A 15,081-nucleotide genomic window follows, 5' to 3' on the forward strand; every position below is an offset into this window, starting at 1 on the left:
TCTCTAAGATGCCCTCTGTGTGCATTTTTTAATAAATCCCACACTGGCATCAGTGTGGGTTTATTATTCTGAGAAGTTTGATACTAAACTTCCCAGTATTCAGTGTAGCCATTATGGAGCTGTGGGGATCGTTTTTGACAGACTCCCAGCCCATATACTCTTATGGCTACCCTGCACTTACAATGTCTAAGGTTTTGCTTAGACACTGTAGGGGCATAGTGCTCATGCACATATGCCCTCACCTGTGGTATAGTGCACCCTGCCTTAGGGCTGTAAGGCCTACTAGAGGGGTGACTTACCTATGCCACAGGCAGTGGGAGGTTGGCATGGCACCCTGAGGGGAGTGCCATGTCGACTTAGTCATTTTCTCCCCATCAGCACACACAAGCTGGCAAGCAGTGTGTCTGTGCTGAGTGAGGGGTCCCTACGGTGGCATAAGACATGCTGCAGCCCTTAGAGACCTTCCCTGGCATCAGGGCCCTTGGTACCAGGGGTACCAGTTACAAGGGACTTACCTAGGTGCCAGGGTTGTGCCAATTGTGGAAACAATGGTACATTTTAGGTGAAAGAACACTGGTGCTGGGGCCTGGTTAGCAGGGTCCCAGCACACTTCTCAGTCAAGTCAGCATCAGTATCAGGCAAAAAGTGGGGGGTAACTGCAACAGGGAGCCATTTCTTTACAAGTATCTTCTGTCGAAGCAGTAGGGGGTGGTTTTCCACCCAAAGCTGTCCAATCTTTGCCTTTATGGGTGGAGATTGATCGGCGGCAGTTGACCGCTTTTGACCTTCCACCCAAAGTGTGTGATGTTATCTTGGCAGCCAGGTATCCCTCCACCAAAATGGTATACGCCTGTTGTTGGCATAAGTTTGTGGCATGTTGTATCAACAAGTCTGTTGACCCCCTCTCTGCTCTGCTCTCTGAGTTTCTTTTATTCATTCTTCCTTTGGCCCAGCAGGGCTCTGCTTTGGGCACCCTTAAAGGTTACTTATGGGCTATCTTAGCCTTTCTTAGATTGCCTGATCAAACTTCCCTTTTTAAGTCTCCTATTGTTGGTAGATTCCTTAAGGGTCTCACCCATTTGTTTCGTCCCACTCCGTTTATCATGCCTCACTGGGACCTAAATCTTGTCCTTCCTTACTTGATGTTTGCTCCTTTTGAGCCATTACTCAATTGTCCGTTACTGCTCCTTTCAGAACTGTTTTCTTGTTGCCATCACCTGTGCTCACAGAGTGAGTGAGCTGCAGGTTCTTTCTTCAAAACTCCTGTTTTTCTATATGCACCCTGACAAAGTGATGTTACGCACTACGGCTTTATTCCTTCCCAAAGTAGTTACACCTTTTCATGTAGGCCAGTCCATCACGTTAACTACTTTTTACACACCTCCACATCCTTCTCATGAAGAGGAGAGACTCCACCGCCTGGATCCAAAAAGAGTGCTCTACCTCAATCGTACTAAAGATTTCTGGGTGGACGATCAACTCTTTGTTGGCTATGTGGGTGTGAAGTAAGGGAAGGCGGTGCAAAAGCATACCATCTCACAATGGGTACGTCTTTGCATCAAAATGTGCTATGCTTTGGCAAAGAAGCATCCCCCTGAGGGCTTGCGTGCTCATTCCACCAGAGCAACTGCTGCTACCACAGCGTTAGCACGCAGAGTTCCTGTCCTGGATATCTGCCTGGCAACAGCATGGGCATCCCTGCACATGTTTACTAAGCATTACTGCCTAGACTGTCAGGTCTGCAGTGATGGCTACTTTGATCGTTCGATCCTGCTGGCCTTTCTAGTACGATCTTGGTTCGCAGCCCAGCACCGAGGATAGCATTGCTTGGGTATCTAGTCTAAGGTAAGGAATCTGCAACTAGAAGTCTCCATCAGATGAACAAGTTACTTATCTTTTGTAACTATATATCTGGTAGAAACATATTCTAGTTGTAGATTCCTTACTGACCAACCCATCCTCCCCGCTTGCGAACTGATTTCTAGGGACAGGGATTACCCATTGAGGGCTTTAGCTCTGGTGCACTATTTTCAGTGTTTGTCATTGCTCCGACGTGGAAAGTCGGGAAAAGAAACTGACGTCACAGTGCAGAGGCAGCATCTATATACGACTTCTGACGTCAGAACGGCGACGACGGCAACGATGCCCGCGTAGTCGACTGATGCCATCTAACTACGCGCGAGGGTACTGCTCGAAGAAAAATCTCTGGATCCAGTCTGACGCCTGGGGGAAATTTTAAGGTAAGGAATCTGGAACTAAAATATGTCTCTGTCAGATAAATTATTACCGAAGGTAAGTAACTTGTTCATCGGAAAACAAAATATTTAAACTGTGCTGGCTTTGATTGTGTGTTGCATGCATTTTATAATGCGGTCGTAGCTCAACAAAGAATGACTTGAGGATGGTGACCACTCAAACTTTGACAGGTGGCCAATTGCTCTTTTATATTCTCATTGTTTCTGGAGCTACTCTGACAGTTTAATCTTTAGAACACGTTGGTGGTTTTCTGCTATTAGCTACAGTTTGTTAATTTAATTTATGCTTAACATATAATCTTTGTTGCTCATTTCATCTCCACTAAGATTTGAAAATCAATGTTGATTCTTAGATTTTTGGTACCATTCTTTGGCAGTTTTGCCAGTCAAGATTTATTAGGGTTGGCACCGTCGTTAGTATCAAGTAGAATCTTCTCTGTCACATCATCTTGTGTATAGGCTTTATGATATAATGCAAAGCTGTTGTTTTCTTTCCCAGGCATTCGATTTAACGGAACAGAGATATGTTGCTGTGAAAATTCATCAGTTAAACAAAAACTGGAGGGATGAAAAGAAAGAAAATTATCACAAGTAAGAAACCTAGACATTACTGTCTTGATAAGAAAGTTATGTTTTAGGTTTGAACATACACCACAGTTTTTTTGGTGTTTGTATAGTTAAGAAAGAGTTGTGTTTGGGAGACAGACCTATGAACTGAATTAGGTTATTGTTTTTTAGGCATGCCTGTCGCGAATACCGAATTCACAAAGAACTAGACCATCCTCGGATAGTAAAGCTTTATGACTACTTCTCACTCGACACAGACTCGTAAGTGATTAACAACCTTTTTTCCTTACCCTATGAAGTGTGTGTGGAAATCTAAACTGTAGGTAACTGGAGTGTCTTTCTAGCTATGGAGAGTGTGTCTGTTCAGAATTCAGTCACAGCTCACATGACTGACCAAATACTATAATCAGCAGAGGGAAAGTAGTGTTTGAGGGATGTTTGGCTGTGGATACACATTCTGTGCATACTCCTTCCATTTCATGTTGGGGCCGGATGTGTGCAAGTTTTTTTTTATTGTTTTTTTTTTAAACAGTCTTTCCAGTTACAAGGTACTGTGACTTCTCAGAGACTTAACTTCGTGCCAATAGGTTTTTATATAGAAAAATATTTTCTTTATTTAGGAAGCACAAGATTCAGAATTCAAGTAAGTACATACATTGTAAGGTACTTGGCATAGGTAAATATATAACTTTGACGTGAAACAGTAATGTACACAGTTTGGCATAATATGGCAATAAGCTATTTTAAAAGTGGACACTGCATAATTCAAAATTCCTGGGGGAGAAAAGTACAAGTTAGTTTAGCAGGTAAGTAAAGCACTTACAAGTTCAGTCTCTGGGGCATAGGCAGCCCACTGTTGGGGGTTCAAGTGAACCCCAAACACCCAGCACCAGCGACACAGGGCCGGTCAGGTGCAGAGGTCAAAGAGGGCCCTGAATAACATAGGGGCCTATGGAGACTGGCGGTGCTCCGGTTCCAGTCTGCTAGCAGGTAAGTACCTGTGTCCTCAGGGAACAGACCAGGGGGGTTTTGTAGAGCACTAGAGGGTGTCCCAAACATGCACACAAAATAGACCCTCAGCGGCATGGGCGGCCGGGTCCAGTGTATGAACAAGGCATTGGGTTTGTGTTTGAAATCAGTGGAGGGAACCAGGGGTCACTCTGGCGATGCAGGCAGGGCACAGGGGGGCTTCTCGGGCCAGCCACCGACTGGGCAAAGATGAGGGCCTCCTGCTGGTCACTCCTGCACTGGTAGTTGGTTACTCTCGGGTGTGGGGACTGCGGGTGCAGTGCTTCTTCCAGGCGTCGGGTTCTTTGTTACCGGGCAGTCACAGTCAGGGGGATCCTCTGGATTCTCAGGCTGGACACGCCAGGGGAGTCGCCTGGGGGACCTCGCTGCAGTGTTGGTTTCTCTGGACACAGGCCGGGGGCATCGGGTGCAGAGTGTTGGGGACTCACACCTCAGGAGTGAGGTGAGAGTCCCTTTAAAGATGGTTTCTACTTGGTTGTTTTGGACAGAGCCGTTGTCCATGTGAGTTTTTGGTCCTTTGGCTTGCAGGGCAGTCCTCTGAGTCGGAAGAGGTCGCTGGTCCCTCTGGATGCGTCGCTGTTGCAGGTTCTTTGAATCTGGAAACAGGCCGGTAGGGCTGGGGCCAAAACAGTTGTCGTCTCCTTCTTCTCTTCAGGGTTTTCAGGTCAGCAGTCCTTATTCTTGTTTAGGTCGTCAGGAATCTGGAATCCTGGGTTCAGGGTCCCCCTAAATACTGAATTTAGGGGTGTGTTAGTGTCACATGGCAGTAGCCAATGGCTACTGTCCTTAAGGGTGGCTACACTCTCCTTGTGCTCCCTCCCTGTTGGGAGGGGAGCACATCCCTATCCCTATTGGGCTAAAACCTCCAAAACAAGATGGAGGATTTTCCAGGGAGGGGGTCACTTCAGCTCTGGTCACCTTAGGGGTGGACCTGGCTGAGAGGGTGACTCCTCCTTGTTTTTCTCATTATCTCCCCGGACCTGCTGCCTAAAGTGGGGCCTGTGTTCGGAGGGTTCGCATCTCCACTAGCTGGAGTGCCCTGGGGCATTGTAACACAAAGCCTGAGCCTTTGAGGCTCACTGCTAGGTGTTACAGTTCCTGCAGGGGGGGAGGTGAGAAGCACCTCCACCCAGTGCAGGCTTTGTTCCTGGCCACAGAGTGACAAAGGCACTGAACACATGTGGCCAGAAACTCGTCTGGTTGTGGCAGGCTGGCAGGAGCTGGTCAGCCTAATACTAGGAGTCGGACTGGTATACAGGGGGCATCTTTTAAGATGCCCTCTGTGTGTATTTTTCAGTAAATCCCACACTGGCAACAGTGTGGATTTACTGTGCTGAGAAGTTTGATACCAAACTCCCAGAATTCAGTGTAGCCATTCTAGACCTGTGGAGTTCGTAATTGACAGACTCCCAGACCATATACTCTTTATGGCTACCCTGCACTTACAATGTCTAAGATTTCGCTTAGACACTGTAGGGGCATATTGCTCATCTTGCTGTGGTATAGTGCACCCTGCCTTAGGGCTGTAAGGCCTGCTAGAGGGGTGACTGACCTATACATCAGGCAGTGGGATGTGGGCGTGGCACCCTGAGGGGAGTGCCATGTCGACTTAGTCATTTTCTCCCCACCAGCGCACACAAGCAGTGAGGCAGTGTGCATGTGCTGAGTGAGGGGTCCCCAGGGTGGCATAATCCATGCTGCACCCCTTAAAGACCTTCCCTGGTCACAGGGCCCTTGGTACCAGGGGTACCATTTACAAGGGACTTATCTGTGTGCCAGGGCTGTGCCAATTGTTGGAACAAAGGTACAGTTCAGGGAAAGAACAGTGGTGCCTGGTTAGCAGGATCCCAGCACACTTTCAATCATAACTAGCATCAACAAAAGGCAAAATGTTAGGGGGTAACCATGCCATGAGAGGCATTTTCCTACAAACACCCAAAGGTTGGCCATCCCTTTTTGGTAGAACTGTTTTACAGTCTATACACAGCATGTGTATCTACAGCCACAGATGCCTTTAACAGAAAATAGTACTTACCCTATAAGCATCTGTTCATGGCATATAATTCTGTAGAATCACATGTGCCCACCCTCCCCTGGACTCTTTTCGCTGTTGCAGTATCTTTTAATATTTTGTTTTCCTCTTATGCATGGACTTCTCTCTATATATTGCTTTGCTTCACATTCCATCCTCACCTGCCATGGCAATATAACAATGGAGCCGATGAACATGTTCATTATCACCAGGAGGAGAAGTCACAGTACCTCCTGACTTGAAGGACTCTTCAAAGAAAAACAACTTTCACACATCTGGGCACAACACTACAGGGATGTGGAATTCCTATCGCCCGACGCCCGGGACTCTTGTTTGGGGTCAAGGGCAACAAGTTTTTATGTTTACTTTGTCCTTGGGACAAGTAGGCCCAACCCCCTGCAGCACAAACCCTTTGGCTGCCCGATTACAGAGAGTGGAACTCTCTGCAGTTGAGGTAATGTGTTTCCAAAAGATAATGCTGTTCGAACTTGTATTTATGGTTCATTATTTGAAAGCCTTCATTATTAGGGTGAGTGCTGTAAATAAATGTTTTAAGGTCACACTTCACTACTGACGTTGGTTCCAGTACCCAAAAAAAAAAACGTGTATGTACATGTTTGAAAAGTTTAGGCTATGAGGCTAAGTATAATGCTCCCAGAATGCTCTCTGATTATATGCAAATGAAGTGTCATTTAGTAAAATGTGTTGATGCATGCTAGTATTTCCCAAAAATATTTCTAATGGAAAATCAGTGTAACCATTTTCAACATGATTATGGGAAGCATGAAAATAAACAAACACTGACAAAGCCAACTGATCTGACATATTTTTATAAGTTTTTTAGTTTCATCAATGCGTGTCTTGTTTTGACATGGCTTTTGTAACACTTTATTGTTGTGGGAGCTACCAGGCCCTCAACATTGTAACAAACACTGGCAAACCCCCCCCAAAAAAAGTTTTTGAACTCTCTAAAAGCACACCAGCGGCATAACAAAGGCCCGCAGCCGCCCTCCAGGGGGCCCCTTCAGCACAGCACCTGCCCTGAGTGAGTCTGGAGAGGGGGCTCCTCCATGTTCTTTACAAAGGGGCACCCTCCAGTTTAGTTACGTCACTGATTGCCACTGTAGTACCTGACACTGAACAAAACTACTTTGTGTGACAATATGCTCCTTGTGGAAGAGCAGAATGCGATCACTCACAGTAAAGCCGGCCGAAAGAGAGAGAAATAGAAGTTTAATAAAAACAAAATGTCTTTGTTAACACCAGACCTAATTAGGGACCATGACCCACATGTAGGTAGCTTTTTGCATGTCGCAAACAGCGACTTTCGCTGTTTGCGACATGCAAAAAGCACACTGCGATGCACAAACCCAGTTTTGCGATTCGGTAACCTGGTTACCGAATCGCAAAACGGGTTTGCGACTCGCAATTAGTAAGGGGTGTTCCCTTCCTAATTGCGACTCGCAGTGCAATGTAGGATTGTTTTGTGACCGCGAACGCGGGCGCAAACCAATCGCAGTTTGCACCCATTTCAAATGGGTGCTAACACTTTCGCAAAAGGGAAGGGATCCCCATGGGACCCCTTCCCCATTGTGAATGTCACTGTAAACATTTTTTCAAAGCAGGCAGTGGTCCTGAGGACCACTGCCTGCTCTGAAAAAATGAAACAAAAACGTTTCATTTTTCATTTTTGTTATGCATCTCGTTTTCCTTTAAGGAAAACGGGCTGCATTACAAAAAAAAAACTGCTTTATTGAAAAGCAGTCACAGACATGGTGGTCTGCGGTCTCCAGCAGGCCACCATCCCTGTGAGGGCCGCCATTCGCGAGGGGGTCGCAAATTGCGACCCACCTCATGATTATTCATGAGGTGGGAATCACAGATGGTGTCAGGGACACCATCCTACATTCGGATTTGTGACTCGCAATTTGCAGGTCGCAAATCTGAACCTACCTACATGTGGCCCCAAATTCTTAAAGAAAGTCACAAAAGTGCACCCATGGTATATGTCGTACCCTATAAAATATTTGTGAACTGTATTTTAGCATGGGTAAATACGATGTGTAGATTTGCTCATGTAAAAATCTATTGAGCATTTGCAAGTTCATTTTCCCTCCAGCCACTTTCTTCCCAACCCTGGAAGAAGTTCTAATTCTGCCATTGTCAGGAGTAAATGTCCAACCTTTCTTATTATGGGAAAATATTAGAGAGAAGCTGGTAAAAATCTTTAAAACATGCAGGTTAGTAGGTTTGCAGACTCAAAGGCATTCCAGCCCTAGAACTATTGCTTACTGCTTCCTCCAGCCTCAGTATGCAGATCTGCAGAAAGGTGGCAAAATAAGGAAATTGCTACAGTAGGGATTAAAACTGCAAGTATTCAAGCCCTACTATGGTAGTAGCCCTGGCATAATCAGAGAGGCTATTATCAGAGCACTTACATAATGAGATTGCTGCCATAATTTGTCGCCACACTACATGGCACCAAAGGGACAAGTAGATCTTTTTACAGGACAAGTAGATTTGAGAAGCAACCTGTCCACTGGACAAGTAGATATTTTAATAAATTCCACACCCCTGCACTAGACGGCAGAAGTATGTACAGTTTATGAATCTACAGCACTACATGCCACAAACAGGTGCTTACAGAGTAACTTTTTCCTTCTGTAGGTTGCTGTGGATAGCATGACAAAAAAGGCAAAGGCAGTTTTAGGCATGATGTTAAAAATTAATATAAAAGTAGTTCACTTACCCAAAGAGCTATACTGGTTACAGTACAAATTGTATCACAAAGACAAGTCACTTTGTCTCACCTCTAGAAATAGTGTGTGGTATGTTGGTGAGGGGGAACTGTTTTTCTGAAACTAACTTGCTTCTGTCCCAGCTTGAACTGGACCTAGATAAAATCTGTGATTGTGAAAGTAAGGAAACCTTTTTACTTATGGGGTGGTGATTTTATCATTCAACATGTTTGTGTCAATCAGTCTGTGGTATGGTTGTTTCATATAATGACCTAGCTCATTTTTCTCCCAGCACTTATGGCTTGCTGTTGCATAATTTATCGTTAAAATGTATTCTTGGTTTTTCTAATGAGCTGTGCTCCCTTTGTGTTCCTTTTAATCCTACTTTTTGTGGTGGTGGACATCACTCTATCAATTACATTTTACGTTCTATCAATTGCCAGTCTATTTTAGCCAACTTTAGGATCCGTCAAATTTGTGAGAGAAATCATTTCCCCCCGTCTTTATCGCTCAGATTGGAGTATAGCCGCCAAAATATTCCTATTGAACACATAATTGATAATTCAACTCTAACAGTCTGTAACAGCACCCCACTGAAATGGTCCTGGGTGAATTCACATAATTTACTTAAAAACTTGTCGACTGGCCAAAGGGATGCCTTCAACACTTGTCTTGATATATCCTCCAGTGGTTTAGGACCATATTTCTTTTAATCACGAACGACATAAACGCAACCCTAACTAGACCATTGCCTAAGACTAATTTATGAAGGCCTGGGTGGTTTGACAGTAACTGCTCTAAAGCTCACAGACCACTTTTGCTAGCTCTCCATAAATTGCCCCGTTGTCCCTGGGAGGTGCAACAGTGTAGATCAGCATACAAGTTGGCGCTGAAAAATAGGAACAAGTAACTAAAAACCAGCTTGGGATTCCTTGTTTGAAGCTAGGGCATCCAAAGACACCAGTGCTTTCTGGCGGGTCATTAATGGCCCTCTCCTTAAGAATGAATTTGCTCCTAGCCTAGAGTCAGCAATTAATGACTCTGAGTGCATTACCCATTTTTCTAAAATGTATTCTTGCTCAACCCAGCCATCCTTAGGGCTTGACATTACTCATTTGGAAATTAAAAACTCTGATCCTATTAGTTAAATATTTCCTTGGACGAGGTTAACAGGACTGTAGGAAGCTGGCTCTCTACATACTATATCAAAGTGAGATATAGGACCTCATTACAACCCTGGCGGTCGGTGTTAAAGCAGCGGTAATACCGCAAATAGTCCGGCAGAAAAAAAAATGGAATCATGACCATGGCGAAAACCGCCAACATAGCCACTTTAACACTCTGTTCGCCACGGCGGTAGAAGCAAACACTGCGGCGGTAACCGCCAACAGACAGGCGGAAGACAAAGTACCGCCCACCATATCACAACAGGCCTATCCGCCTCCTTTTCCGGGGCGGAACCAACGCGAACAAAAACAAGGCGGAAACAGTACACAGAAGGGAAAACACTCACCTCTCCACACCCCATGAGGAACCAGGATGCCATGGAGCCCGAATTGCAGATACTGCTGATGTGGGTCTTCCTTCTCTTCTATCAGGAACACCAAAGACGGCGGCGACGACCACGGTGAGTACTGCACCTACAACGAAGGGGAAGGGAAAAGAGAGTGACACACACACGCAACACCCCCACCCTCACCTACTACACCATACACACAAATACATGCAGCAACATTACATAACCCCCCCCCCCCATAAGAATGCAAGGACAAAAGGAAATTATTTGAACAAATGTAATCATGTGAAAGCTCATTATCAAAGTTCAAAATCCAGTAAATACAATTATGTACACCAACTACACAAGTCCGGATAGTGCACCAATCATTGTCCGCGAAGCCCACACTGGATACCTGACTGGAAACGGAGAGAACACTGCAGGGGCATCAGATTGAAATGAAACAGGCACCTCGGGGGGGCCTTAGCCAGATGAACGCACAACACTGCTGCACGAGGGGGCTCCATGCCCATTGCTTTATCCTGGGGAGTGCAAAGCCACAGTCTCTCAAGTCTCTTCAGTGGGTGGTTTGCCCACTGCTTTATCCTGGGGAGTGCAAAGCCACAGTCACTTAAGTGGATAACAGTCTCCACTGGTTCTGGAGGGGGCCTGGTGCCCTGAGTGCTTCATCCTGACAAGGACTGAGGTAGTGGATGTGATACTCCACTGGTTCTGGAGGGGGCATGGTGCCCAGTGTGCTCCAAGTGCAGTGTGGCCGGTACAATTCCCTCACCTCGGTGTGCGTGCCACAACATTGGTGCGGTACAGGTAGCATGATATGCCATGGAGGCAGTGACATACCCCTCACTGCTGCAGTTTCGCCTTCCACCTGCAGGTGCCAACAGTGATAACAGTAATGCGTCATGGAAGCTGCCCAGGGTCCTGGAACTCTCCTCCAGCCTCAGAAAACTGACCACTGGGGATGGTAGGCATGTCAGCGGTGTCTTGCCACTATCTCCTTTCGTTTTCGCTGAGCCCTTGGTGGCTGTTAGTTTCGGCTTCTCCCTCTGGGATGTGGGCACCTTTTTCACCTTGGAAGGTGGCGGAATGTCCTTGCCCTCGCTACGTGGCACACTGGCAGCCCTGATGGGTGGCGCACTCCATGACCCCGCAGTTGCTGGCACCACTGTGCCTGGGGATGTGGTGACTGAGGTGCTGGGCTGGGACCTGGAAAGCCTGGCCCTAGGGGAAGGACGGGGGGGGAGGTGAATGGAAGAGGTCAAGGTTTGCCAGGAAAAGTTTTTTTTAGACACACTGGGACGGGTAGATGGAGGGGGTTTGGGAGTGGAGGAAGAGGTATTGGTTGTAGGAGGTGTACGTTTGCTGAATTTGGGTGAAGGTGCATGGGCTGGAGGCTATTGTGAGGTGGATGGCTGTTGGGTGGGTGTGTGCCTCCGTTTGTGTACTTTGTGAGGAGGGCTCACAGGCACACTGGTAAAGGACACGGGTTGTGCGAATGGTAGTGGGGGTGGTGATTGCACATGAGCGGTGTGTGGTGATGGGCGTGATGGTGATGGAGGTAGTGCATGCAGGTGTGAGTGGAGACAAGACTGGGAGGGACGAGGGAGACGTGGAGGAGGGGGACACAGTGGAGGAAGTGGATGTTGGTATGTGTGCATGGGTAGGGTGCTTGTGTGAGTGCCTGTGGGATGTGTGGTGCTTATGTTTGCCTGAGCCAATCTTGTGTGTTGATGTGTGTGCATGCTGGTCTGATGGTGTTCTTGGGATAGGCAGAGGTACAGTGGATTGTGTCTCGGTGGAGGAATGTTAAAGGGTGGGAGGCTGGACACAGGGACAATGGCTGCCATCAGTGCTGAGGCCAGAGCCTGAAATGCTCTCTGTTGGGCTGCCTGGCCAGAATGAATGCCCTCCGGGTATGCATTTGTTTGTTGCAAATGCCTCAACACCCTGGATGGCATTGACAATGGTAGACTGCCCAACAGTGAGGGATCTCAGGAGGTCAATAGCCTCCTCACTGAGGGCAGCAGGGCTGACTGGGGCAGGGCCTGAGGTGCCTGGGGTGAAGGAGATGCCCACCCTCCTGGGTGAGCGGGCACGGGACACACGCTGAGGGGCTGCTGGGAGGGCGGTGCTGGTAGGGGGGGTGGCAACACTACCTGTTGATGCGGTGGGCACAGAGGGGCCCGCCACCGCAAGGGAGATCCCATGAGAGGAGTCGCCGCTGTCGCTGGTCTCTGCTCCTGTCCCCGTCGTGGAGCTCCCCTCGCCCTACCTCCCACTGGTGGCTTCAGACTCCGTAGCCTCACCCTCCAGGGCCAAGTGGGATGCAGTTCCCTCCTACTCCGGTGCCAATGCTCCTCCGCCTGATAATGCTATTGCACACAAGAACAGGGAGTCCACAAAAAAGGGGGGGAACGGGGGAAAGACAGAAGAAAGACATGTTCAGTGCATGCAACACCACTACCGTTGGCGGACAGTGAGCAGCCCTCTGCACTACGCCATGCACTTATAGTTCCTAGATTTTTCACATGGCCATGGGGTACTGAGGCCTAAGCCCAATTGCTGCCCACCTGGAAGTCACAGGAGCCTGACTAGGTGTAGATGGCTCTTACCACTAGTGGGGATTTGGGGTGCCTCACAAGGGACGTTGCCTACCAAGATCGCCCTGGCCTAGGGGAACCCACTGCCCTCCTCCCCCACCCAGACACCTCGTAATGCGCGCAGAGTCAGCTGAAGGAGAGTGTACTCACCCCCTTGTGGCTGCTGTGATGCCCTCAAGTGCCCATCCAACTCCGGATAGGCCACCGCCAGGATCCTGAACATCAAAGGAGGTCATGGTGCGACGGGCACCCCTTCCACGTTGGGATGCCATCCCCAGCTGGGCCTCCGCCGTCTTCTTGCTCCAGCAGCGCAGGTCCTCCCATCTTTTACGGCAGTGTTAGCTCCGTCTGTGGTAGAACCTCAGGGTCCGGACGTCCTTGGCGATGGCACGCCAAATAGCCTTCTTCTGGTGGGTGCTGACCTAGAGGATTGGTACAGGGGGAAAGGACATTACTCACCCAGCCGGACCGTCATACTCATTGCCCACCAGTTCCCACCCATGCCATGAAGCAGATACACTCAGCATTCGCACATGTAGGCCTCATCCCTACCCCCCCCCCCCCCTCCCAATGTTAATTCCAGCCACACCACTCAAAGCAGGCATTGCCCATTCAGCATGCTCACAGTGTGCTCCCCTGTTTGTCTGGAGGACCGTACAGTTGCGTGTACTGGGGGAGGACCCCATCCACTAGTTTCTCCAACTCCTCTGAAGTGAAGGCAGGGGCCCTTTCCCCAGACACTGTAGCCATCGTCGCTTCCAGACAGAGGTCACAGCATCACTTGCAGTGTAGGTCCTCTCCGGTTGAAGGTCAGGTATCAAGTGAGTGAACAGACAGAAAAAGGCGGTCACGTCCACGGCGGTGCGTACTGTCACCGCCGGCGTACATCGTCATTGGCTCCTGGGACCCATAGGGCCCAATGTTAACCAATGCTGAGTTGCGCCGTGGTCTTCGACCGCCCACCGCGACGGTGTACAACACCAGCACAGTTACCTCATATCCCATTGTCCCACCTTACAGGTCAGGCAGCCGCCATTTCAGGGGGCCACATGGCATTATTAATAACTGCGTCACACCTATCTAGGCCTGGAATACACATAGTTAGGCACATTGCAGATTAATACATTTTCAGCAAATTACATTTTGTGATACCTCCATGTTGGCTGACTCTCTGCTCGCTGTTCTCCTCCATAGGGCACATCTGCTGGGGCAGGTGATGAGATGGTGGCATCCTCCGGTGTACAGACCCCTGGTGGAACTGTTGACAATGGAAGAGAGACACATCATAGTCACATACAGACTTGATCGTGCAATAATCCAGGAACTGTGTGCCCAATTGGAGCCAGACCTGATGTCAGCTATCCACCATCCCACAGGGATAACCCCTCTAGTGCAGGTCCTGTCAGTACTCCATTTCCTGGCAAGTGGTTCCTTTCGAACAACAGAGGCCATTGCATCAGGGCTGTCCCAGCCAATGTTCTCGAACATGTTGTCCAGAGTGTTGTCTGCCCTGCTGAAACACATGCGCAGCTACATCGTGTTCCCTCAGGTGGAGGATTTGCCCACAGTGAAAGGTGACTTCTGTGCCCTGGGACATATCCCCAACATCATTGGTGCCATTGATGGGACACATTTGGCATTATTACCCCCCACGCAGGAGTGAACAGGTGTACAGAAACTGGAAGAGCTACCATTCGATGAATGTGCACATGGTGTGTTTGGCAGACCAGTACATCTCCCATGTGAATGCCAAGTTTCTTGGCTCAGTGCATGACGCTTACAATTTCAGGTATAGCAGCATTCCTTATGTGATGGGGCAACTCCAGAGGCACCGTGTGTGGCTAATAGGTGAGGACAAGGACCCTATACAGTGTGAATAGGTGTCTGGGTCTGGGGTTGTCCCTAAGGGTTAGTGTGTGTCTAACAGTTGTCCCTCGATATTTGCAGGTGACTCTGGTTACCCCAGCCTGTCATGGCTACTGACCCCAGTGAGGAATCCCAGGACAAGGGCAGAGGAACGCTACAATGAGGCACATGGGCGAACTAGGAGGGTGATCGAACGCATCTTCGGCCTCCTGAAGGCCAGATTCCGGTGCCTCCATATGACAGGTGGTTCCCTATACTACTCACCAAAGGTGTGCCAGATCATCGTGGCCTGCTGTATGCTGCACAACCTGGCTTTGCGACTGCAGGTGCCTTTTCTGCAGGAGGATGGGCCAGATGGTGGTTTTGTGGCAGCTGTGGAGCCTGTGGACAGTGAAGAAGAGGAGGCAGAAGACGAGGATCTCGACAACCAAAACAACATAATCATGCAATACTTCCAGTGAGACACAGGTAAGAAGAT

General features: G+C 48.4%; 1 protein-coding gene across 3 annotated transcripts in view; it reads left to right on the forward strand.

Annotated features, from left to right (window-relative positions):
* Positions 1-15,081, forward strand: part of TLK2 (tousled like kinase 2) — a 948,113-nt gene that overhangs the window by 723,341 nt on the left and 209,691 nt on the right. For all 3 annotated transcript variants that reach the window (XM_069237985.1, XM_069237987.1, XM_069237986.1), the window contains 2 exons: positions 2,755-2,846; positions 2,994-3,083. In XM_069237985.1, coding sequence (XP_069094086.1) covers positions 2,755-2,846; positions 2,994-3,083 — 182 coding nt within the window. The remainder of the gene's footprint in view (positions 1-2,754; positions 2,847-2,993; positions 3,084-15,081) is intronic.

This window comes from Pleurodeles waltl, chromosome 6, assembly GCF_031143425.1.
Source record: "Pleurodeles waltl isolate 20211129_DDA chromosome 6, aPleWal1.hap1.20221129, whole genome shotgun sequence".
Lineage (NCBI taxonomy): Eukaryota > Metazoa > Chordata > Amphibia > Caudata > Salamandridae > Pleurodeles > Pleurodeles waltl.